A 26,317-nucleotide genomic window follows, 5' to 3' on the forward strand; every position below is an offset into this window, starting at 1 on the left:
ACAAAATACGCTGCCTAGTTGCTGAGCATATTATTTCCACCATGTAAAGCAGCTGTACAATATTATACAGTCATGGTGAAGCCATATGATCTTGAGCTCTTAATCATTACAAACGCTTACAAAGGAGAAAAATAATGATCTGTATACACTGTGACTATCTGAGTTATTATGTATTTAGCATGATTGCTGCCATCTTCCTCCCCATCATCATCATCACTGCCTTCTCCACTACTGCCCTACCTCATCCTCCTGTGAATGCACATCTCCAGGCCCATCTGTGGTGCGTAGAGCGCGTTGAATCCTTTGTCAGCGGACTCACTAACGCTTCTCTCCCAGGCAGTGAGAATGCCTTGTCCCACTTGAGCCACAAGCGGATTCTGGATTCTCCCGCTTGGAGTTAATGGATGTAACCTGGCAGCAACCAATCTATATGTCTTCTGTAAATGATCCTCCAAGGGTTTACCTGTAGCAGTGCTGTCATGCTCCCAGGAATAATCACAAGGTTTGTGTGCATTTTCGTAAATCTTTATTCTGTGGTGTGCCTTTGAAACCCATTAGGCACAAGCATTGTCTACAGAGCTTTGTTAAAAGGTCACATCACAAACATTTTTTTTCAACAGTTTGGGTGTTCTTCATCTTTTCCCCTGACACCTTGTGGAAACTCGTATTTTGGCATTGTCATTTCTTACATAATGATGTATGGTGGCAGCTTTCCTGCATGTACGGGACCACATCTTTGAGGATGACTGGGCAGTGGAGAGAGGGTGGGTTGGGTTTGCTGTCTGGTGTTCTGGTGACTAACAGCTCTTGTGTCTTTGATTTGCATGGTAATATTTGACAGTGTGTGTGAAGGAGCAAAAAAAGAGTGCTTTGTATTGCTCTATGTGCTCAGATACGTATGGTGGGGGGACATTGAGCAAAACATGATGTTGAAGTGCCACTATTTTTTGGCACATAGCTGTTGCGCCAACACTGTTTTCTTTCCTGAAGCTAAGCTGAGTGTTGCATTGTTAATAAATACCTACTGCTTTGAATTGCTCTTTGGGCTGTGTAGGTGTGAATTAATTTCTAATCTTTTCATAATGCCACCTGTGCGAAGGTCTTCTTGTTTTCTGCCATCAAATGATCTCATAAGCTGCTTGCGTTATCAGAAAGCTCTGCTGCATGGTCAATACCGCAAGTAATATTTTGAAGGGCTTTTCTCTTTTCGTGTTTACTGGCAAGCATCCACTTCAGCGGTGTTGTATGTTCTAGCTGCTTTGTGTTGTTTGGTTTTGTTTCCCCCTGCAATTCATAATGACCAATTCAGATATGAATTGCAAGTGTGTCGCACTCAGCTGTGTGCAGTACTTAGAGAGGAGTGGTGCTTTGGGACAGTATCAGAGGCAGCGCATGTACTGAGTGGCTGTGAAACCCCTCTACCTTCCAGCCATCCTTGGTTCAAGGAATTTCCGAGCTGAAGGTGGCCTCTCTGTATCTGCATGCTTGATAGCCCATAATGGATGTTTTCTCCCTGACTTGTGTAATTCATTTTCTTACTGAGTGATACTCCCAGCCTGCACAATTATTGCCGTCATACACAGTTCAAAGAAGTACAACTGTTTGTTTATTTCAGACCTGCTGCTTGCTTTCATTTGGTGCTTCTTATATCTCCTGCTGTGAAAGTGGTGAAAAATCATTTCCTCCTGCTCGCGTGCTCCACTGCTGATGGCTGCGGAGATCCCTGCCCTGCTCCCAGCCATCGGCTCCCTCCTGCACTGAACAGCCGCAGGCTGCTTCGTCTCTCTTTGTGAGGTGCTGTCTCATCATCGCTGCTGTTGGGTTTCTTTATTTTTTTTTCTCTGTATCATTCTAACTCTGCCATCTTCTCTTTGCGAGGGCATGGCCAGAGCTGCAGGTGGTATTCCAGAGCATTAAACAAACCATTTTCCAGCAGACTTACAGAGCATTGCCTTCTGCTGCAAGTGTGCCGAGGGAGCCTCGCACGGGAAGTGGAGCCGAAGCAGGCCACAAGTCTTTTACCTGATGCATCACAATTGCCATGGCAGTCCAAAGTGCCAGCTACATGCAAATGCAGATTTGTGTGGAGGCTGGGCAGGATAACAGGGGAAAAAAAGTAACTTCTCTCAGGCTTTCTCTTGTATATGAGTTGCCAGATCTTTTCTGTGGTGTGTTGAAAACAGAGGAAAAAGTTTGTGTTTTCCAGGATCAGATAAAGCCTGGCTGTTGACATCAGTTTAAATCACATTTCTTGCTCAAAAGAAATCAAATTCATAACCAGCTTTTCTGGGCACTCAGAAATACCACGTGAAGAATAAGCATCACTCTTCAAATGAATGATTTTGTTTCTCCTATTAACTGTGTGGTAAAATCTCTGGAATAGTCACAGAGAGCACAGGGACTTGTTTTGTGTTCAGTAGGTAAGAATGAGTTAGGCTTTCCTCCAAATCTTTGTAAGGCATTTTTACTTAGAAATTCATAAATATCAAATTGTACAGATTTCCAGCCCCTGGGGTGCTTTGTATGCTTGCTTTTTTCCACCATACATGGTTTAAAAGCATTTATTTTTTATTTTTATTTTTTTCTTTTGGATAGGACTGCCAGCCATGCTTGTTTCAAGATCTGCTTAGAGAATGATGCCTTATTTTTTCCATGGTGCTTTACAAAAAAATCAGTTTGAAAGTATAAAAAGAAAACATGCATGGATTGCATTAGGAACCAAGGGGGTTTGTGACAGTGAGTGCTAGGGACAAAATCCTAATGCTCTTAAAACCTATAGCAGACTTCCCAGTAACTTCACCAGCCCTGGGATTTCGTGACTTCCCATATGTACTGACTGCCTAGAGCCCTTTGTGGTCGGTGCCTAACCACCCGACAGACTTTTTGCTTTTTGAGGGAAATGTTTAGAATCGGTTCAAAGTGACCTGTTACGGGAGGTGCTGCTGGGGAGCGCGGGGAGCCAGCTGGCCAGGCAGGCAGAGGTAAAGCTGGAGCCATCTGTTGGGCTGTCCGTAAGATGCGGTAGAAAACTTTGCATGGGGAGGATGGAAAGAGAAATAGAGAGGAAGTTCAAAAGCTGGTCAGTGTATCTGCCTGCAGATAAGTCGTATCACACAGCTCGGAGATGCACATCCCTCCTGGATTAGCTAAATGAGCAGATCCTCTGCAATCAGGAACCGGCGGGATGCTGAGAGGCAGGTCTGGGCGCTGTGCCGCTGCCGGCTAGGTCAGGGGCACCGAGGGGTGACTGTGTCTCTGATGGCTGGAGTTACTGGGGTGTGTGACATCTGTTCTGAGGAAAATACAGGGAGATATAAATGGAGCAAATGGGTTTTTAATGGGTTATTAGTAATAGTGCAGTTGAATTACGCAGATAGATGTGTGAAACGTGTGTTTTGACAGGGCTGTCTAAAAATGAGGTGCTGCTCAGCCATTAAATCAGCCACGTTCCAAACAAACACTGCACCTCCAGACCCAGTCAGTAGCAGCTGAGTAATCCCTGCTATAGCCCTGCTTGAACGTCAGCCCAGGATGGGCTGTCTCAATTAATTGTCGGTAATTGGGCCTTCATACTCATTTGATGTTTCCATTGAACTTACAGATTTTGTTGTGAAGGAGCCTTAACACTGAAGTGAGACCACTGCCATACTTCACAGAAGCCACCACTAGCCAAGAGGTGGCAGTAATGACCTCCTAGGGATTTCACACCTTTGAAAGGCTGAAGATTTTACTTTGTTAAACTTTTTTTTTTTTTTTTTTTTAGTCCCCTTCAACTTGTAAAATTTAAAGATGGCTGCAGAAGAAGAAACTTCTGGCCCTTCTAATTCAGATTTCAGTCAAGTTAGAACTGTGCCCTTGCCACTGAATGTGCATTTCCAAGTCCTGCTCATGCAGTGCTGACTTTGAAATCCTTGCTGGCATTCATTCTCTGCCGTCTGGATGCAGCAGCGTCATTTTGGGTCACACCAAGCAATACTGAAAGACTTGTGTTGCCCGTTGTTGAAATCTTAGTTGAAGGCTGCTGTGGAATACATGAAGTAAAAGATAAAAAGGCTTTGCACAACATTTCTTCTATCTTATATTTGTTTTTCTACAAGACAGCCTGAAATAAAGCAGGAACAGGGAATGTGATCCTGAAGCATTTCACGTTCAGATTCCTTTCTGTCAGAGAATAAATTTTGTCACAGCCAGTGCAGCTTTAAATAAAAATAAATAAATAAACAAATAAATAAATAAATAGGGCAGGGGGAAGCAAGCACAGCACATGGCCAGTAATAAAGCAGGGTGCTGGAAAAGGGTAAGGCTTACAAAGAATTATTTTTCCTGGCTTCGAAACATGCACAGAACTCAGGCTTTCTTTGCAAGGCATTGCAGTCCAGTGAAGATGCATTTCAAAGGCTGCAGTATTTTTTCAAATTCTTTGCCAGCCATGACTGCATCAATACACAGTCCAGGTGGGCAGAAATAAGATGCATTTGAGTAAGTGGCTTGTTTTTGTAAAGACAAAAACTCATATAAACTTATAAACTCATGTCCTCACTTGAACCTGTGTTCAGAGTAAATAACTATTTCTTTTTGCACATTAATTTGCTATAGGCATTTGAACCCAGTCCCTTATTAATCATGTCACCTAATAAGGGGCGTGTGGCCTTTTACTGTTCAGGTGACAGGTATTATCCTTTTATTCCTTGTTGATTCCAGAAGAACAGGCACGGTATATTTGTAACAATCTGGTGTTTCCCCCAGTGCAGCAATCTATTTTATTAATTGGACTGCCCTTCAGATGGCCTTGGTGGCCAAGAAAGTGTTCATTATATAGCTGAGAATTTGCATCATAATGGTATTTTTCCACTTCTATCATTTATTTCAATATGCCTGCTGTCTGTCTTCCTTCGAGGCAGAGTATTGGCACAGGCATAGAAATACATAATGCAGAACATATGTACACTTATTGATCTCTAGGTCTCACTTGCCTTGGTTTGAAATTATGGAGGTAATAAACACTTCGTAGCTTCTTTGCATACAACATTTTTGCACAGCACGGAAGCAAGGCTCTGTAACCTACAGAAATCACAGTGGAAGCTTGGGTCAGATGTAGAACATTATTTCTCAAAACCTAGTGATTTTCTTCTGCAAAACCATCCTTTAAACCTCCAAGGGTTTCAAGTGGTAATGAATTTTAGGGATTTTTTTAAATTATTGTTATGAATATGGCATATTCAACAAGGAAGCAGATTTTAACATCATAATGGAATACCAAGTTAACCAATGAGTCGATTAAAAAAATATATATATATATCCTTCATTTTAGGTAAATACCTTTGATCATCTGTGATTACATGTGATCAAATGCTAGATCTTCTCAAAACAAGGTTTCTAGAGCGTCATTTCAAATAACATTTTTCTTTTCTTCTCACACCATGTTAGTCAGGGAGGGAGCCCTGCCCACTCTTAGTTATGGCAGAACTGTGGTGATTTAGTGATGGGACTGTTCTTACCACTTCTTCAAAGTGGGATTTGAGAGTTTTTGTGTGTCTCTGTCCTGCAGAATTCTGGCAAAATGTTTGGGGAGAATTGGAGAGCAGTCATGTCATTTTCCTTGACTTCAGCAAGGCTTTTGACACTGTCTACCAAAATATTCTTTTATCTGAGTTATGATGTTATGTCTGGATGTGTGGACAACCAGATGGATAAAAAAAAAATAATGGTCAGGCTCAGAGAATAGTGGTTAATAAGTCAAATTCTGCCTGGATGCCATTAATGAGCTGAGCAGCACTGATTTCTTCTGCAGGAGAGAGAATTTCTCTTCCTATGCCCACTGCTCTTGCAGTGCACAAAGTGGCATCAGGGGTTAGTGGGAATCTTGAATTTATGTGAGTAACAACGCATTGAAATTACTGCAGAGTGAGAAATGCAGTTGTAGAGCTACAACTGAATTCAGATCATAAGTCAGCTCCTTTCTCATGGGGCTTTCAGCAACTTTGTGCAAATGATTTAATTTCTTTGTATTCCCCTTGTCTGTGGAAATTTAAGCCAAGCAAATGTAATGATAGGTTAATTGTATCAGCTCATCTTCTCTGGAATGGATTAGGGACTGATCCTACAGGCAGCTCAGCAGGCTGATCCGAGGGCAGTTCACCATTTGCAGCTACATGTGAGCTGCAGTAGGATGAGACGTAACTGCTGTAACTGATTTAGCAGGAGCTGAAAGGGGAAATTACTACAAGGCCTAATTTACCACTGCTGTTCTTCTGTGTTGTGCTGGGACATGCATGAATTGTGTACAGTGAATATAGTGGTGTTATTCTATATAAAATTAAGCAGATTATACAATCTATCTGTAGAACAAAGATTAATAATACCTTACTGCCTTAAATTGTCTTTAGATTAAAGAAAAAGTCACAGTCGGTGGATATTAGTGGGCCAGGATGCAACCCAGTGGCAGCTGAAGCTCAGACTCCTCAGCCCAGTAAATCTTTGCTTGCCACTAAGGCAACAACTTCTGAGGAGGAACAGAACAACACCGCGAATACCCAAAGGCGCAACCCACGGAGGAGTGAGTTGAAGAGATATTACACCATCGGTGAGTTTTCTTTCACAGAAAAAATCAAATATGCTCATTAAAATCGCAAGGATTTCCTATTTACCTGGGTTTTATTTCTTTTAGTTAATTGTGTTTGACTGTTAAGGTTACAAATGCCCACACTGAGCAATAAGATGTCATATCTTAATGCTGATGTCAAATTACCGTTAAGAATTAACCTGCTTTATTTATCTTGCACAGTTTACAAGAATTCTTTCTTCAGCCTTTTTTTTTTTTTTTCCCTAAGAACAATTATTGAAGAAAGCACAGAAGCAATTTGGGGAGGAAGGTTATGGGAAGGATGTAATTGCCTTTGACAATCGATTGCATTAGAATTTAGGCAGAGATAATTTAGAATGCTCCTGTTTAGAAAGGATTTCCAGTTTGGAGAAGGCCTACTGAGCTTGGAGTACTTCTAGGAAAACGTAGCCAGGATTAATTAGGGGGTTCTGGATACCTTTTTCTGAATAATTTGGGTTTTTGGATATTCTCCTGGGATTTCAGTATCTACATGCTTCATAAAACTGTCTTAGGTACCCTAGCAGATGCATCATAACTTGCTTCCCCATAAATCTTTTCAGGACTGGGCCCAACTGATTTCTTTGGTAAGATTTTGCTTCTCACCTGATTAAAACTGCATGAAGAGTGGCCTTCTAGTGTTTGTGCCTGGTTCATTAATGCTTCTGAGAGGCAGATATGCTAATGCGAGTTGTAAAAATAAGAGGGATGGATGCTAATGCTGTGCTTTGAACAGACGAAAAGTCAGCAGTTTTAAGAAAAAGAAGTTATGTATTTTAATTATGGGTTTGTTGGCTGTTGAATTATTGCAGTATAATTAAAGAATTTCATTCTGTTAAAGGTAAATATTTATGTGCCTTTAACTCATCTAAAAAGTAAAGAAAAATGTGTTGCATTAAACATTTTTCATGTGTTACATCTGAATGCTTAAAATTGTTAATGTAGTTTCCTTCTTTAAAAACAATCTACACAACTTAATAATGAATGATGTATTTTAAGTCGTCAATAATTATATGTATTTGCAGTTTTTGATGTTCCTTGTTCAAAATGAGCTGTGGAACTGCCTTCCAAAAACTCATAGAAGCTTTGACTATCTGCTCCCACTCAATCCTGTCTACCCCAACATAAACAAAAATGAGGCAAAGTGAAGTCATTGATGAGTTTGTTAGTGTCTTGGACATAGATTCCAAAATTATATCTAATAATCTCAGATTGCACAGTCCTTCTTTGAAGGACATTCTATCCTATCACACTTGAGAATAACACCCTAAAATGGAATCCTTTATACTTTAGTATAGAATGAGTTTTCTGAGAAAGCATAGTTAAATCGGTGCTCTTGAGTGAACTTTTTACTTTTAAATGTGCTAGGAAATACTGCTTTATGACTTTTTTTTCTCCTCATTCCTCCAAATAATCTCAAAGGAGTATCAAAGATATGCCAAGATTGTTTCACGCCTAAAGCAGGGGATGGGATGTGGGAGTTTTCCTGAAGAGTACTAATGAACATAAAGATCCACCATATCATCAAAATGAGTTCTTAATTTAACTCAAGATTAAAACTGTTATTGGAAAGTTGACCATCAACCATTAAATGTTTTTCTGCCATCAACCAAATCCCAGTTTGTGTATGGAGGCACTGACTCAGGTTTGCATTTATCTCCTTGTTAAATTTGACTTACCTGCATTTTCTGTTGTGAACCGTTAAAAAAAAAAAATCATTGTAATGTGAACTCTACCAATATTATAAACCTAGAGATGCTTCTAGTGATCACAGGGTCTGAACACTAATTGCTCGTGATCCGATCTCAGTGTTGGAATAACAGAATGTTGTTCATACTTTTGATTAATTTGTTTGAACATCATGCGACACTCGATTCAACAGACTTATGGAAGTGTTGATTGGACCTCTGAAGACCTCTGAAGGTCAGATAGTCTGATCTCCTGTTGGAAGTAGGACTTCAGCCAACACTAGATCAGAACAGCCAAAGCGTTGTCTTGCCAAGTCTTGAAAATCTCTAGGGGTAGATATTCCATGGCGTCTCTGAGTACCCTGTTGCAGTGCTGGAACACAGACAGCGCGTCCACAAACAGCAACATTCAACAGGCAGCTTGTCTGTAAACAGATGCTAACATTTGTGAACAACAGTTGTAGACCCTGGGGAAGTATAAAGGGAACAGACCATAGAATGTAGCCAAGCTTACATGTTCTTTCTTAAACAGCATCTTCTGAGTACTGGGCAAGGACCTACCCAGTATGGGAAAAAAAAGAAGTAAAAAGCTTGTGGGTTGAGATAAAGACAGTTTAATAGGACAGAATAGGAAGTGTATTAATAATAATATTATTAATAATAATAGAACGTGCAAAGCGAGTGATGCACAATGCAATTGCTCACTGACCACTAACCAATGCCCATCCCATCCCTGAGCAGCAATCCCCCCCACCCTGGCCAGAGACCCCCATATTTATTGTTCAGCATGACACCGTATGGTTTGGGACATCCCTTTGTCTGCTTTGGGTCAGCTGTGCTGGTTCTGTCCCCTCCCAGCCTCTTGTGCACCCCCAGCCTCCCTGCTGGCAGGGCAGCAGGAGGAGCTGGAAAGTCCTTGACTTAGTGTAAGCACTGCTCTGCAACAAGGAAACCATCAGCATGTTGTCAACATTGTTCTCGTCCTAAATCCAAAACACAGCACCATACCAGCTGCTGGGAGGAAAATTAACTCTATCCTAGCTAAAATCAGGACAATATGCAACCTGCCTAAATCACAAAGTGTTGGTACCAGCCTGTGTTACTTCATACTACATAATGTTCAGATTTTACTGACAGGCAAACTGAAGAAATAAGAGTTTCTCTGTATCTTCACAAACATGTAATTATACATGTTCCTGAATATTGTGAAAATGAAGGATTTCATCTTGGACAGCACAGTACTTTTATCAGATGAACGTGTTTGCTGTACTGGCTGAATTGTTCTGGTATTGTCTTTGGATTTTATAATGTGAGAGAAACCATAGTTGTCTTCTTAAAGCTCCCATCAACTTCAATGTCCTTTATGTTATGACCTATGTGACCCCTTTGATTTAAACCTACTTCAATTTCTTTGACGTGTCAAAAATTAATTTTAATACACAAAGTGTAATCAAGTGGTTTGTAACTTTATGAGGGTGAATGTAATGACACACCTGCAATGGGCAGGGACTCTGAAATACGAAATACCACATTCTAATGGTGTTTTGTGTACAGTTGGCTATTAAATAGCTTAAACAAGCACATTAGACTTGTTGCTCACCTAATACAATTACACAGGGTTTTACCTTGTTTTGACCTTGTTTGCATGTTCTCTACTGAAAGCAATCAGTGTCCAAGATCAAGCAACATGAACTAATCATTACTGTGATAAATGGATTAAGAACATGTGTTGAAAATCTAATGATCTAAGACGGCTTTGCCTCTTTCATTTAAAAATTAGTATTCTGTTACATTAACCTCCAAGCAAATTGGCAAATGACAGTGTTTATGATAGTGACTAATGGAGCTTGAGTAAACTAATACCTGTTGTGTTTTGTGTTACACACTCATTTTTCATGTTTGTTTTCAGTAACTATAATGATCTTCAAAGTACTTTATAGATATAAGATCTGAGGTCAAATCTGGATACATAAAAGAAGTTTAGTATCCATATTTAAGCATGTATTCATATACATTTTTTATGGTTTAAGATGTAAATATCAGCATCTCTTTGCCTGTTATACCTTTACTTCTGGAGTTGGCCTGATTTGTTAATGGCTGCCCATTGTATTTAATGCATGCTAACTGTGCAGCTTAAAATTATGAATAAAGAAATATGTAACCAGTTTTGCTTTACCAAGTCATGGAAAGAGTAAAATCAAAATTATTTAAAAACATGTTTGATTTTTTTTGGATTTGCATGTGACGAAAGCACTTCTCAGGTCTTTATATAAATCTCATTCTGCTTAGCAGACCCAAAGACACGTGGGCATTTACCTTGCATGTACATGCTTTGCAGAAGAAACTGTAGCAGCTTGTGTATGCTCTCATCTCAGTGAGCTGTTATAGCCAATTGTCTGACAGATCGTGTTTCTAAATACTCGGTAGCATCAGAGTTTGCTTCCCTCTTTCTCTCTCTGTATGTCTTTCTCTCTTTCTTTCTCTCCTTCCTTTGTGTCACCTTATGCATACACAGATTTCCCTTGGACCTCTGGGAGTTGAATGTCTATTGACGAAGGAATATCCTGGCAATTCCAAGAGATTTTCGAATTTTATCAGCACTGCTCCTACTTGATTCACAAGACACTGATTTTACATTTCATCTTTCCCACAGGCAGCATCTCAGATGCTTTCCAAACTTAGTGAGTGCACTTCTAAAAAGTGGGGAATAAAATAGGTAAGAGAGGGGAGAAATGAGAGGAAAAGGCAACAGGGAACAAGTTGTGTGCTTGGATGAAATGAAACAGAAAATGGAGAGTCAGTGAGGGGGAGAAATAACTCTTCCATATGGCAGGCTCAGCAGGCAGGAGGGCTCCTGCAGCTTCACTGCTGAACTGGTGTGAAGAAATTGAGTGGGAACTCCTAGATTAATAAGGCGAGTGTAGGAAAAACAGTCTGCATGGTGGGCTGGTTAAAGTTTTTCAGAGAACTCTAGAAACAGTACCAAAGACACTTAAAAATAAAAACCTAAAATTAGAGTTTTTAGATGCCTCTGGCACTTAAAAATTCAGGCCAATTTATTTCTGAAGTGCTTGTTGTCGAGCAACTCCCCCAAAAGAGAAGAAGAAGGTATCTGTCTGGGTCTTCACCATTCAAAAAAGTGGGCTGGAATACTTTACAATTCCATACAATCTTATGGGTAGCTGAATTCGGAGCAATAAGGCTGTATCACCTTACTGCCATGTCCAGGCTACAAGTAGCTCTTCCTAGCTGGTGTGCAGTTAGCACGGGTGTAGCATCGCAGCTGTGTTGCTTGCAGGACCTTACTGGAGGTCTCTTCATGGCCTGATGCCTCAGAATATATGTTTAGCAGCTTGTTAAGGAGACTTAAGTACCTAATATTGTTGCACTGTAAAGACACATGCTTGAGGTGTATTACCTGGTTCCCATTTAGCCATGAAAGTTGTGGTGTATAGTGCTTACGTGCCTCTAGAAGATGCTGCCTGTCTACCTAGTAACCCTGGTCTTGTAACGAAAAAGGCCTCCTTTTATTCTGTTAGCTATTGAAATAAACCCACAATAGGGTAGATCAATTATTTAACGTTATAATGGTTGCATAAAGATTTTTTCCTGACACCAGGATTTGGGCAAAAGAAGTCAGGAAGCAAAACAGTATTTCAAAGTAGAAAATGTTGTTGAGTACATTGCTGGGGGGAGGAGAAGGAATGCAGCAATTTTTATTAGAACATTACGATTTCTTATAAAAGCTTTAAGGCAAATGTTAATATGTAGACTTCTGCTAGCACACTTTTTTTCATGTAGAAGATAACTATCAACTATCTCAGGAGGCATCTTGTGTTGGTATAGTCTCTATCTCCCGTGGAAGGTATTGCTACTACAACTACAAACAGTGGTTCGGACAGAGTGCATACATCTGTGTATGCACAAAATATACAGAATGCTGACGCTTGGGAAATATTAATTTCCAAGGTTCTCTTTGCTCCAGTTGTTCATTTGTTTTAAATTTATTACAAGTTCTACTTGAAAAAAATAGGAACAAAGCCTTTTCTTCTTCAACCTCTCTTGCAAATGAAATTGCCAGAAATCTTAGTAAAGAATTTTTTTATGCTAGTTTGACATTACGATACTAATACTCTCCACTGCTATAGGTATGTGTATTTATTTCTTGAATATAGACATTACCTATTCAGAGCAGTAGAAGTACGCTGATATAAAATCAGTGTGGAAGAGAAATGAAGCTTTTGGGATGAGCAGCTCTGAATAAATACATGTTAATTGACTAAGTCTCCAAAACAAATCAATACTAACTAATGCCAAAGTGCTAAATAGGAAAAGGCAAGAATTTCTTGTGGGTTCCCACTCTTCTGTGTGAGGGACAATGTTACAGTGGGAAGTCACTTCAAATTTACTTGGGACTAGTTTAGTCGCTACTACTAATTTAGTACTTCAAAAAGTGTTATTGTTAAAAGAAGATGGATCTTCCAAATAATGTAATGGCCTATAAATGTAAGTAATGACTTGTCACAAGGGCTATTATTAATGCACAAAACAATGTAATTGAGATTTTACACCGTGATATGAGAACCTAAAACAAAACTTTATTCAAATGATTAATACGTTATAGTTCTTCCTGTTATGAAAAGAAAAAACAAATGGGAACTGATCAACTACTATTGAGTGAATGTAACTATATTCTACCCTTTTGATATATGTTTTGGGTTGAGTCCAATTAGGTCATAAATTTTTGTCATGATTTGGAAGCATAAATAAATAGCATATTTGTTACATGTGCAGTAGATACATTTTCTTTGTGCTTTCACATACATTCCAAGCTTCTTCCATAAATTTTTTATTTGTTTTAAAATACATCAAGGAAAACAGATAGTGTGATGAAGTGTAAATTTAGTAATAAATACTATAAATGTGGATGAATTCACACAATCTGCTGATACAAGATTATTTGTTATGCAGTACATAGTAGTACCTAATATGCCCGGACTGACTTTAGTTAAAGTGGTGATTTTGTATGTCATTTTGTATGGTGGAGCTTCATCACCCATGAATGGGCCTAGCTATGGTGGAGAGCCTTAGACCATTGATGAGACATCAGGCTGAATGTGCTATTGGGCTCAGAACTGGAGGAGAAAATTCCTGCACCTTAAAATAAGTGTTTCCTTTTAACCCAGCTGAGAATCATATGGGGCTTATCTCATGAGACTAGTTACTATTGCAGTTGTTGTATAAAAACATAGGTGGCTTCCTCTTGCCTTTGTCCTCAAAAATAAATATAAGCCTTCTTTGGAGGTCAGACATTGTGTTTGTTTCTTTTTTTTTAGTGCTCAAATTCCTTTCTGCTCTTAGAGATCTTACTTGGGACTCTCTAGAAATACCTTATTGCCCTGAGAAGCTGTGGATGCCCCATCCCTGGAGGTGCTCAAGGCCAGGCTGGATGGGGCTTTGGGCAACCTGGTCTGGTGGGAGGTGTCCCTGCCCATGGCAAGGGGGTTGGAACTGTGTGGTCTTTAAGGTCCCTTCCAACCCAAACCGTTATATGATTCTATGATTATACCTTTTATGGGACTTGTTCTGATAATAATTCATGTGTTTACTGTAGCGAGGTTCTCCTGCAAAGAATACTCCACTTTCTTTCCAAACATGTATTTGAAGGTACCTTCCTATTGTTTAGAAGTTGAGTATATTTGCCTGTTCTCCTCTGCAGAACAAAATGTGGTTCATTTCTGTAGCAGCCTTCAAATGTCTGATTTTTCCTCTTTTTCACACAAACACCTCTCTTCTTTGGTGCTAATTCTAGCAAAGCTTGGCACGTAGGTAGGTATATTAGAGTTTGTTAGATGAGTGGAGGAGTTCGGTGCAGTAGATGCTGTAAATTTGATCTGTGTCCGCTTGCTTTCAGAGGAAGACAGATGGGAGATGAAGCTGCCAACTCTCTCTCAGAGGATCCAGATGCAGTTCACACACATTTGCAGAGTCTGACACTGTCCCATCCAATGTACTTGCAAATTCCTTGTTGAACGCTCGCTGTTTTTTGAGGAATATCACTCTGACTGCTTCCTTTCAAATACAATCTCAGAAACTTTTAGGAGAGGAGGCCATTTTCCAAGCACTTCATTACCTGTTTGTGAGTGATAAGGAAAGGGAAATAATTTGTGCAATGCGTGGCTAATAAGGGAAGTGGCTTTCATAGCAACAGTAACTATGCAAAGTTCTTATTCATTCACCTTTCATGAAAAACTGTGTTAGTGATTCAGATCACATAGCTACTCTGGATAAGCAAGCAAGCATTTGTTCACATCTTTGTTTTTCTTTTTCTTTTTTTTTTTTTTTTAATGATTTAAAACTTGGAGCCATTTAAAGCCAGTTTTTAATGCTGTGTCCTTCTTTTGTCCTTTATGTACTCATGTATCTTTTGAATATAAATGAGTTCTGAGCTATAGAGACAGCATCCACCAGAAGAGTGATGTTTTCATCTCAGCATGTCCTGTTTCTTAGCATCCTGTTTTTTTGTTTTTAATCATATAGATTGCTATCATATCATCTGCTAAGTCATTTTGTGCAAGATGTATTTCAAGATTTCATAATTTCCCTGCTTTACATCAGGACAAAGCTGATATCTTTTATTGTTCTATAGGCAAGCTACTCAACTTACAAGATCAGCGAATAGTACATCCTCTTGGGAGACCAAAATTTGAATCTGAGGGAGAGAAAATACAGAAAGACTGATCTGACATGTAAGCTGTGGGCTAATACAGTGTGAATCACCTTCAGTCTCTCATTGGAAGTCTTCTGTATAAGGGAAAAATAACTGAAGAAAGGACTTGATTTCTTACACCTCAAATATGCCTTGAGCACCAGTCTTTTGAGTATTGTGAAGCAGTGGAGTCTTCCTTCTAGCAGTAAAAGAGTGAACAAAGAAAATGTGGGCTCACTGCAGAAACTGCTGGATGATTTTGTGGTAGTAGATGCAGATAAGACCGAGGCTTTTGAGCCTGGAGAGAGGGCTCAGGGAGGACAGTAATTACAGGTCATGGGAGAGGACTGAGTCAGAGATCGCTTGAGGGAAATCTTGATCCATCGAATTTCACGGACACAATTGGATACGTGCAAAGGATGCTGAAGGAGATGGCTGAGGTTGTTGTGAAGCTGCTGTCTATCATCTTTGCAAGGTCATAGATTTCATGGGAGGTCCTTGATGATGGCAGAAAGTCAAATGCTACACCCCTTTTCAAAAATGGCAATAAGCATTATCCAGGGAACTATAGCCTGTTCAGACTCAATTTTAGTATCTAGCAAAATCATAGGGCAGGTCCTCTTTGAAGCTATTTCTGAACACATGAAGGAGAAGATGATGTGGAATAGCCACTAAGCATTTACTATGGATAAATTGTGCTTGTCGAACCTTATTACCCTCTGGGATGAAATGGTGAGATCTGCAGATGGTGGGAGACATCACAGATGGTATCTACCATTACTTTAGCAAATACCACATTTTGTCATAGTCATCATCTACGGGGTATTGTGGTCTAGGTGGTTGGACTACCTGATGGTAATATAAAATTGTCGTTTTATAAATAACAACAACAACAACAAAAATCTAATGAAAGGTAGCATTAATTTCTAATTTGTATGCAAAAAATAAAAAGTTATCTTTCAAGAAAGTTATTGGTAATGGCTTTTATTTGTGTTTTCATATAATCAAACTTGAAATTCCAAGAAGTGAATTTACCTGCACGGTCAGAGGGCTGTTCCTAGCTTGTAGTTTTCATCAGCAGAGAGCGTTCTCTTTAACCAATTATAAAAGCCCAATGTTTGTAGACTTCAGCAAAGACCGCTAGGCTAAATTGATTTCCAGAAATTTTATCTGGTAAACATCACTATGAGAAAAAGAAATATTACAATAACAAAGCATCTATTTTGATTATTAATATTTTATTCATTCTGAAGTAAAATGTGAGGTTCATAGACAGCTTGGTAGTTCTAGCTAGCCAAAAATGCACTGAAACTGGTTATAAAAATATATTTTTTTTAATTAAAAGGGAAACAAATTATAGTAGCTGAACTCATTATCTGTTCTTCAGACTGCCCACTCTAAATAAATAGAAATAAATGAAATGTTTCAAATTTCTTGTCTTAAAATATCATAGAAGACCAGCTAGTGCAAGAGGAGTATGATATTTTTGTTTTAGGGGTCATTTCTGTTTTCTTTGCCAGTATTATTAAAGCTATGATTTCTGGGTAATAACCAGAAGCTCAAGATTATTGATAATGTCAAATGACTTGGCAAGTTTTTTTTTTTTATTTGTTGCCTTAAACTTTCTTTACATCCATAAAAAAGCCTGGAGGAGTGAAGAAAAAATAAATAAATAAATTTGGGGTGGACCAAGGCACAAATACAGAAATACTGCAGTTTACCACTGCAGAATTGGAATCGACTTCCCTTACCTCTGAATTTACCACTGAGATGGCAAAGCTGTCTCCCTTCCTTACAAGCAGGTTGTTTCCCTGTGAGTCTGGCAGTGATCTAATCCCAGCCATACTGGGATTATACTGGGACAGGCACTACCCATGGACTAATCTCTCTGGGTCCTGAACATAAGGGATCCCAAATCTCTCTTTGCACATACTGGCCTTCAGACGGGCTGTTTGAAAAACTTTTTCCTCTGCTTTTTTTTTTTTTTTTTAACTAATTTTTGCTCTTTCCTGGCTTCAGGCTTTCTTGTTAGATTGCTAGATAAATCAGAGTGAAACACAGTTTTCAGGAGACAGAGCTGCTGGGTTAAATTTGTCTCCAGGGCAGCTTGCTATGAAGTTCCTTCTGGATTTTAAGAAACTGGCTTGTTGTTATGCTCTTCCCACCCCCAGAATCCTATGGGAACTGAGTGTTGTTGCCAAAACTTGATTTTTGTGTTGGACTATGAAGAACAGTTGGATTTTATCATGAAGTTATTGTACTGATGAGTGTTCCTCAATTACAGAGCATTAGTATGCACATAGGAGTATGTAAAGACATTACAAGCATAAAACATTCAACAATGAAAGAAGTCTTTTTATAAATTTAGATACTAATTGGCCAGATATGTTCATGAACACTAAATAGTGGCAGCAGCCCACTATATTTCCAGTGAATCTCAATAATTAATATGCTCGAGAGATTCTCTTATTCTTTTAATTTGCAGAAGATAGAATTACTGTCTCTTTCCTCTGGCAGAGGAAATGTGGCAAGCATGATTTGTTAAAAGAGCTGTTGATTTGCAATTTCTCAGCCACCTTAGCTGAACATTTTGCTTAAAAACATGTGACCACTTGGGTATGTAATTGGATGCTTTTGTTATCTACCTACAGTTTAAATTATATTGTTCCCTTTTCATTTGTGTTCAAGACAGTGCTGAGATTGGTTGTTCAGTAGTTTGTCAACATACTGCTATTTCTTCTCTGAATAAGTCTGAGAGAAAATAGGACCTGTGTATAGTTAATTCTGAAAACATACAATTTAAATGTACTAAGACAATTAAACGTTTGATGAAATGTCTTAAATTCATTCTACAAATCAATTTTTTTGTTGCTGTTGTTCTTATTATTTGACAAGAAGAAAGTTTTGTTTTAATAAGACACGAGGCACAGATTGGCACAGGTCAAGACTTTCAAACCCAGCTGCTGAAGTTAACCGTGAGCTGGCTATCGACCACAGCTGGAATCTCAGAGAGAAACCGGCATCATGGTGAATCCTGAGAAAAGACTGAATGGCACCACTGCCAGCCCTGAGCTGACAGAAGGCGATCTAATGGTGTGGCCCAAACTCACCTCTAGTGGAAGGATGTGAATCCCACTGGGGTCACATCTACATAATCCATGGTGAGTCTGATTTGGTAGTTTTATGTGAGGGAGAACAGCTTTCTCATGCTGCCTGGCATTGATCTAAACCTATACTGATTAGTTGTGTGTTTTCTTCTTGATACTTACTGTGTACATTCTGAACTTGTCAGACAGAAGAGGATACAGTAACAGTTGTAAAAGACAAACCTTATTTCTTATAAGTAAAGATTTTGTTGTCTGCTTGAAAACAAACCAAGCCAGGTAACACAAGGAGTTTGGCCTTTTTTTTTTTTTTTTTTACATATTTCATTTTTCTTGAAGAGTTACAGATAAGATTGCAAATCATCGCAACTAAAAAGTATGAGAATTAAGATGGTTGATATGAGAAGACCTAACACTCCATTGCTGTCTCATGCAAGAGAATGTTTTCGCATGACAAGGTCACTCTGAGAGACTGTCTTTTTAAATGAGAATGCATCCAGTGGAACAGCACATTCTTAAGAATAGCATTTCTTTATTACACTTGATTGTAGCTAACCTGCCAGAAAAAACTTTTTCCAAAAAGCTCCACTAATAAAGGTGGTTTGGGTTCAGTTCAGTGCCTCAGTATTCATTGAACAGGCTTCCTGCATTTGATGGTCTTTTAGAAGTCCCATTTCCTTCCCCATTTCACTGCTATAAATACCTTCAGATTGATTTTCTTATTTCATTTGTGGAGACAAAAATGCATAACTTCATTTTCTTTTGGATAGGTTGCCAATTTCTTCCTCAGAGCATTTTTTTTTCTACACTGACAAGAAAAACATGTTTCAAATAAGTTCTTTTGTAATGATTTAATTTTCGTATTGCTCTGTGAGGGTTTCCTAAATGACAATTAGTGGGAACTTGCAAATGGGATGTTTAATTTTGTTTTTTAAATGTGAATAGTGAGCCTGCCTTAAATTAAGAAGGAAGAAGAATTCTCTCTGAGAACTTTTATCTAAATTACGTAGAAAAGAAAGACTGAGAGATGATTTAATGTGTTTGAAATCATATGGCTGAGAGATCTGTAATTCATCTACAAATTTGTATTTAATTTCACTGCAACTTGGTTGAAAGCTGAAGCAAAAAGTTTTCAAGCTACACAGGACTGAATTACTTATTTATTTTTTAACACAACATATCTGTTATTGTGAATTCTCCATGACTTAAGAGACAGATGTTCTGCTGAAGGATGTTCTACTTCAGTCAGAGGCCACAAGCGTTGTTGACTCAAATGACTAGGAGAAAATGAAACCCGGCCGTCACTCAACCTAGACGATAGTGAATGTGCCTCACTACTACTACCAACGTATCCTTGGGTATTGGAAAAGATTTCTGATTGCAGAGGGAAAGTTGTTGGAGACAAGGAATGGGAGTCAGTGCAGATATGAAGAATGTAGGGTCAGTGAGACACCAATATAAGAAGTAAAAAGCAAAGAAGTAGGAGTGCAAGCAAATGAGAAAGGTGCGAAGAGAGTGAGGAGGAGAGGACTTACAACAAAGTTCACTAGGGAAGAGCTTCAATAATGGCACAGTATATCAAAAAGCCCTGTCTCAAGCAATAGTCCAGTGTTCTGTTAATAAAATCTGCCAGTGCATTTCTGATTCTTGTTCTGTTGAAGATGTTGTTGTCAATCATATTTTTGTATTAAGACAATTTTTTTAAAGAGCTCTAAGAGAATTTCTAGCTCATTTACTTTATGTAAGTATGCCGATGAGAAGTGCTCTTCTGCAACTGTATACTTGTGAAGTACTTTTAGCATGTTTTAGGTACCCACCTTCTCTCTCATAGACTTGATATGTGCCCTTTTTCTACTGTCAGGATGACTTATGTATGAAAATGAGGTAAATATAAAGAGTAAAAATGCTAAATATAATTTGATTTTTAGTTGCTAGAGATTTCAGTGAGATCATGTTTTCATAACCAGTGCACATAGTATGTATGAATGCAAAACTATATGTAGTGATATCTAACCTCATACTCTAAAGAGATGTTGGTTAACAGCACAAGTGATTTGTCAATTTTGAATGTTTATAAGCTAGCTGTAAATTAATATAGAGCCTCTGTGCACTGGAAAATAATAGGTGCACAATGAGGCCAGGGTCTCATTGAACCTAGACTTGAACACCTCCAGGGATGGGGCATCCACAGTCTCTGGGCAACCTGTGCCAGTGCCTCTGAGTGAAGAATTTCTTCATAAACTCTAATCAAAATCTCCCCTCTTTTAGTTAAAAATCATTCCCCTTGTCCTATTACTATCTGCCCAAGGAAAAAGTTGTTCTCTATCTTTTTTTTATAAGCCCCCTTTAAGTATTGAAAAACTGCAATGAGGTGTGCCCAGAGCCTTCTCTTCTTCAGGTTAAACATCCCCAGCTCTCTCAGCCTTTCTTCATAGGAGAGGTGCTCCAGCCCTTCAATGATCACAATCTTCACCTGATCAAGTTCCCTTAAAACCACCTGTGGTAATACTGCAGCTTTCTTCTGATACTTATCCCGTTAAAACCTCCTAGGCCTTCAGTTGCCTTGTTAGTTGGTTGCTTAAGGCAGAAGAATCAGAAACATGGAATCTGAGTGCAAATTGCTATTATTTATACCAACACCAGCCCTGAGATGTAATGTCGGTATTTCTTCTTCCCCAAATATCAAGGCAGAAACACGCCTGTTTGGGGAAGACTGCTGTGTTTTAAAGTCCAAAGAAAAAGCCAGTGTCCAGGTCAATTGCCTTCCTCCATCGCCAGCCTTCCTGTGGAGGGCCCATGTAGCCCCAGGGCAAGAACAGCACGATTCGGCTTCCCTGGAGCCGAGCACTGAACACAGAATTTAGAAGGCTGTGTAACAGTGCCACCAGGTGATAGTACGAATGTAGGATTTACTGCCGGTATAACTCTGCTAAGCAACTATTTGCAGACTGACTCTACTGTAAAGCATAAAGCATGATTTTCCTCACTAAGTTGGTGTATACAGATCTTTGGACAAAATTAGCTTACGTTTGCTTTAAGATCCATGGTAGAGGGAGTGCATATGTATGGGGGTTTTACTGTTTTTTTTATTTGTTTGGTTTTGTTTTGGTGGGGGCGAGAATCTTTTGATTTGCTTTGGACAATCTTTGCAATTTTTGTAGGTTTTGGGGAAGCACCTTCAGGTTATGGCAGCAGGAGCAATCTCTCTGAGCTTGTTTACTTCTTGTATATTATAGGTGAAAAAATAATCAGGACAGTATTCCGATGAATATCGGTCTAATGTTATTTATGTGAACCCCCAAGGCATATAGGATAAATATATTAGTTGCTATTGATGCCAGTTTGAATCCAGCTTATTTAGTATTAAGTAATGTTATTTGGAAGCACTTTTTATTTATATGTGAAATGCTGGAGAGAATTCTGTAGAAAAGCTTCTCGGAATGTGATCCCATCCTAGTGGGAAAAGCCATATTAGTAAAAGAAGATATTTGCAACTCTGAGGAGTTCTGCTAACATTCAAGACATATTAGTATAATGGGAAAGTTGCTGTCACGCAGCCTACTGTCATAAAGAGAAAATTAAATAAACAGGAGTCCCAAACAAGACAGAATATTCAGGAAACACTGATAAAGGTAATACAGAATGATTAACAATTTAAAATCTTTTCCTCTTTCACTATATTCATGTTTGTTGATAAAAACTGGGTCTTCCATTAAAGCGTAATTGGAATTCATTGCTTGCAGCCACCTGCCTCAGATGCATGTCCTAGTCAAGGAAATGCTGTGAGGTGCTGAGTTGCAACCAATGTGTTTTCCATTTAATGCTTGTACTCCCTCTGCCAGAGCTTGTGCTCTGCTAGGGTGTAAGGGTGTAAAGAAGCAGAGTAAAACTGCTCCCACTCTTTGTAGTTACTTTTCTTCTTCAAGAGAGGGAGGGAAGAAGAAATTTTATTTTATTTTTTGACTACCTTTAAATTCACAGTAAAGAACTGATGTAAAATTGCACTTTGTTTAATCTTCTATAAACTGTATAATTCCTGCTGCATACGAGGCTCCTTACTTGTCATTGTATTTCCTGTGAATTTTTAAGGATTTTATTCACGATAAATTTTGAGAAATCTTCCCTGTCTTAGTAAACACAACTTTAATGGCTTTAAACTAAAAGAGGGGAGATTAAGACTAGAGGTTAGGAGAAAATTCTTCACTCAGAGGGTGGTGAGGCCCTGGCACAGGCTGCCCAGAGAAGCTGTGGATGCCCCATCCCTGGAGGTGCTCAAGGCCAGGCTGGATGGGGCTTTGGGCAATCTGGTCTGGTGGGAGGTGTCCCTGCCCATGGCAGGGGGCTGGAATTAGATGGTCTCTAAGGTCCTTTCCAACCCAAGCCATCCTATGAACTTGATGGAAGCATAATTTGTAAACCGTGACTTAGTCAAACCCATCTTGGTCTGTTTAGGCTATAACAGAGCAAACAGTTGTAATCCCACTGCTGCCAATAGTGTACCATCAGGTTCAGCCCCAGAACTGTTCAATATAGAACATTTCTCTTCTTCTCAGTATGATTTAAAATTTTGTTTCAGAAGAATTTGTTTCACCAGTAAAAGCAGGATCAAGCAATTTTCCGCCATGTTTCTTATCAGAACCCAACCTAAATGGCTGTTCAGATCAGTAACTCCATTTCTTTGGAAACCAAGTGCCTGTCTTCTAGTTCAGCAACGCTCTAAGTTTTGTGTGAAACACACACAAATTCCTGTTCAAGTAAACTGAGATACTTTCCTCAAATTCAAATCAGGTCACAGTGACCATGGGCTCAAATAAATAGGCAGCTTTCTTCTGTTGTTTGAATGCTGATCCCCTTTGTTTTCGTAATGCCAACAGTGTCAGTAGATAAATCTGTTGTTTTGCAAGAGAGATTATCTGCTCTGCTATCTTACAGTGTTCCTTGTTCCCAGTTCTAGCTCACATTTCTGATTTTACTCTCTGTGAACAACTGTATAGGTATGAGAGGGCAAACTGTACTATTCAGAGAAGTAAAATTTCATGGTAAATGGCATTACTGGCAGTCTGTTAGTTAGTACTGACTGGAAATCCTATCAGAGGTTACTGAAGTTGGTAAGAAACCACACCAGCTTCAGAGATCTCACGCATGTGCTGTTACCAGCTAAAATAGTTTCTTATTGCATGTGGACTTTATAATAATTAAATATGACACCAATCCAGTTATTAGTGTTTCGTAACAACAAGTGATTTAAGAGTTTTTCAAGTGTGGCAGATATTTCTATATTGCTGTTGTTCTAATGGAGGAGAGGGTAGTTAGTGCTGTTCCACATCCCACAGGGAAATTAGCTGTTCCCCACTTCAAAATAGCAATGCCTTCAAATCTGATTATCAAATTAGATTAAATGTCTTCTACTTAGCCATGCAGAATTTGGGAACACAGATAATTTAAAAACAACAAGTGAGCTTCACAAAACTTAAGGAGAGATACAAAAATGTGTATCCACATTTTTTAAGTACAATACAAATATAATGTACGCCGCTACATTCAGTCATGATCTCTAGGCAAAGGTGTAATCCTGCATGAGCTATCAGTGTTTGTAAAGTTTGCTCTGAGTTTGTTTCATCAAAGTTTTAAGCAGAATCTGATCCATCATTTCTGCAAGATGGTGTTCAGTAGGCTGTGTCGAGTAAGAGAGAAGTTGGCTTTGACTTACATAAGTCAAACATAAAGGTGTTGTGTAAGGAATTTGTGTGATTCAAATATGAGTATGGAGTTACGTTGGCAGCAGGAACAGCCCAATGGCTCCCTGCCTTCCCAGCAGGGTGCGTGTGTGCATATTGTATTGCCTGTGCACAGAGAGACTGGGATGCAACTTGCATGTTTCTTCCCCCATTTCTCACCCCAATAGATCTGCACCTACAGTGAAATAGTATATTAGCCCCACTGAGTTCACAGTCTCAATCCAAGAAATTGATTTCCTCTTACAACTTGTATACTTTGCTAACTTAATTAGAATCATTAATTCTGCTTTCTTTAGCAGTTGATCACTGTGTTGCCCAAATACTGTCCCCATCTGCTGTAGGACCCTACAAATGATGATAATCTTTAATAATCAGGTTCTTTTTTTTTTTTTTTTTGTGCATTGTGTTATTTTTTCTTTAAAAAACTGAACTTGAGCAATGCTCAGGAAATAATTCAGCTAAACTACTTGGTGGTGTTAAAGCTGACCTATGAATCTACTGTTTGCAGAGATAAGGATCTGCTGTTTGCAGAGATAAAATGTGATCCTTTTGGAGACCAGTGACCTCTTTTCAAATAAAAAACATGCAGTGAGAGCACCAGCTGTGAGTTTCTAATAGCTTTGTGAGTCAGGATATAATCACTGAAGTAAAACTTCTTTGGGCACAAACTGGAGTGAAAATTTGGTTCTGGTTGCTGTGCAGAGTAAGCAAAGGCAGCAGCAAAGGCGATGAACATCCTCGCTCCAGGTCTCTTGCACACAGTTCCACAGTTGTTGCGGTTTGAAAGCCATCCACCCAAAACCATCTGTAGACATCTGTCTTGTGTCTATGTGTAATCGAATCAAAGAGATTTTAACTTCTGCAATAACATAATTGTTGCAGCAAAAATACGTTCTCAAGATTTAAGTGTAAGTCTTTTGTTGTCATTCTTGCTCTAGATTGACGGTGTGAAAGTATAACTCAAGAAACAAGCTCTGTGTTTATCACATAAATAAGTGCTGTGATTTTCTTAGTGTTGATAAATATGAACATAAACTAATCCTGTTATCTGGGAGAGGGATGTAAATGGGGAGAAGTGGCTCATTCCAAAGGCAAAAAATCATTCTGTGTGTTTCGTTCTCAAATCTTCACCAATTTTGTTTAAGAACGTCTCTCTAAATATTGCACTAATGAGCATGTAATGAAGTAACTACTGTCCTTATCATGCAAAGTTTCTCAGATATTGGATACTCACTGAGATTTGGTAGTGAGGACACCTTGACATTGATTAAGTACATGATTTACTTCTGCTCTAGTCAAAAATTTGGACTGACTCAAACTAATTATAAGATAACTGTAATAAGCAATGACAATGTCCTGAATTAATGCAGTGTCTTCCCAGTAGCTACTGGGAACAGTAGTCTAGTGAAGGATAAAAGTGTTAATTACTGGTGCATCTGGGACCCCACCAGTGAACCTCATGTGCTTGGTGCGTTACGAGCAGGACAAAAGTGAGTGTCCCTGCTTCAAAGGATTTCCAGGCAGAGGCTGCTGAAGGGTGCCTTGGGGATGAGTGGCACAGAGGAGACAGTGAGAGTGTGAGCACTGTGCTGGGGACGGCTCTGCGGGAGCACGGAGCAGCGCTGAAGGCTGGACTGAAGGCACCTGCCCCGCCTGTGGGCATCCAGGTTTGCACGTAAGGTGATGAACTCGGCCAAGGGGATCCAAGTGCAGTCACTGAGGTTCAGGATTGTGCCTGTGCAGCACTACAGCTCTTCTGCTTCCCCATTGCCTTCTGTTTGCCTGCGCAGTGCTTTGCTATAGCATACAGGTTTACCGAAAGAGAGGAGCAGGAGCAAGAAGAGGTGCGTGCAGAGCTGCCTCCCTGCCAGGCCGGCCGCAGCCTCCGCTTCTACAGCTTCGTGCACCAGAGGACCATGCAGCAGCTTACTGGAGGTTGGAAGTGTGCTAAAGTCCTTCCAAATACTGAAACAGCAAAAGTACTGGGGAATTAGAAGTAGTTAACTGAAGCTGGCCTAGTTGGCATATCCAAGGCAGAAGCCAGTGTCCTCCAGCACAGGCATATGAGAGTCAGGAGGCAATAACTTGAAGGTGTTATACAGTATTCAGGACTAAGAGGAATGGATTGTAAAAGATTGGTACAAGTTTTGAGGATATTATTTTGCTCATTTTTTTTTATTGATAGAAAATATCAATTAAACAGAAGAAAATTTGCCTTTTTAACTGCTTAAAGTGTGGACTTATTGTGGGACGGTGAGTTGCTGTATCTGGATATCTGGATGCATCAGGAATGTTTTTTTGTGGTGAGCTGAATAAGACCTTTATTTGGCCTAAATACTGAAGTAATGAGAAGGTAACTTGAACTGACATTTTTGATGTCCTGACCTTGTAGACATTCATGATTTCTTAAGGTTTCTTTATTATTCATCTAATGTTTAATACTTCTCAGAAAAATATTTAAAAATAGCTGTTGTTAA

General features: G+C 39.2%; 1 protein-coding gene across 11 annotated transcripts in view; it reads left to right on the forward strand.

The window, feature by feature from the left end:
- Nucleotides 1–26,317, forward strand: part of OXR1 (oxidation resistance 1) — a 273,119-nt gene that overhangs the window by 129,137 nt on the left and 117,665 nt on the right. For 7 of the 11 annotated variants that reach the window (XR_013946361.1, XM_080579456.1, XM_080579472.1 and 4 more), the window contains 2 exons: nt 337–502; nt 6,387–6,583. Coding sequence is in view for 10 of the 11 variants with exons in the window: in XM_080579456.1 (XP_080435582.1) it covers nt 444–502; nt 6,387–6,583 (256 nt within the window). In the remaining variant the exon portion in view is untranslated. The remainder of the gene's footprint in view (nt 1–336; nt 503–6,386; nt 6,584–26,317) is intronic. The other 4 variants (XM_080579468.1, XM_080579473.1, XM_080579471.1 and 1 more) reach the window with 2 other exon arrangements.

This window comes from Anser brachyrhynchus (genome assembly GCF_964034855.1).
Source record: "Anser brachyrhynchus genome assembly, chromosome: 2".
NCBI lineage: Eukaryota > Metazoa > Chordata > Aves > Anseriformes > Anatidae > Anser > Anser brachyrhynchus.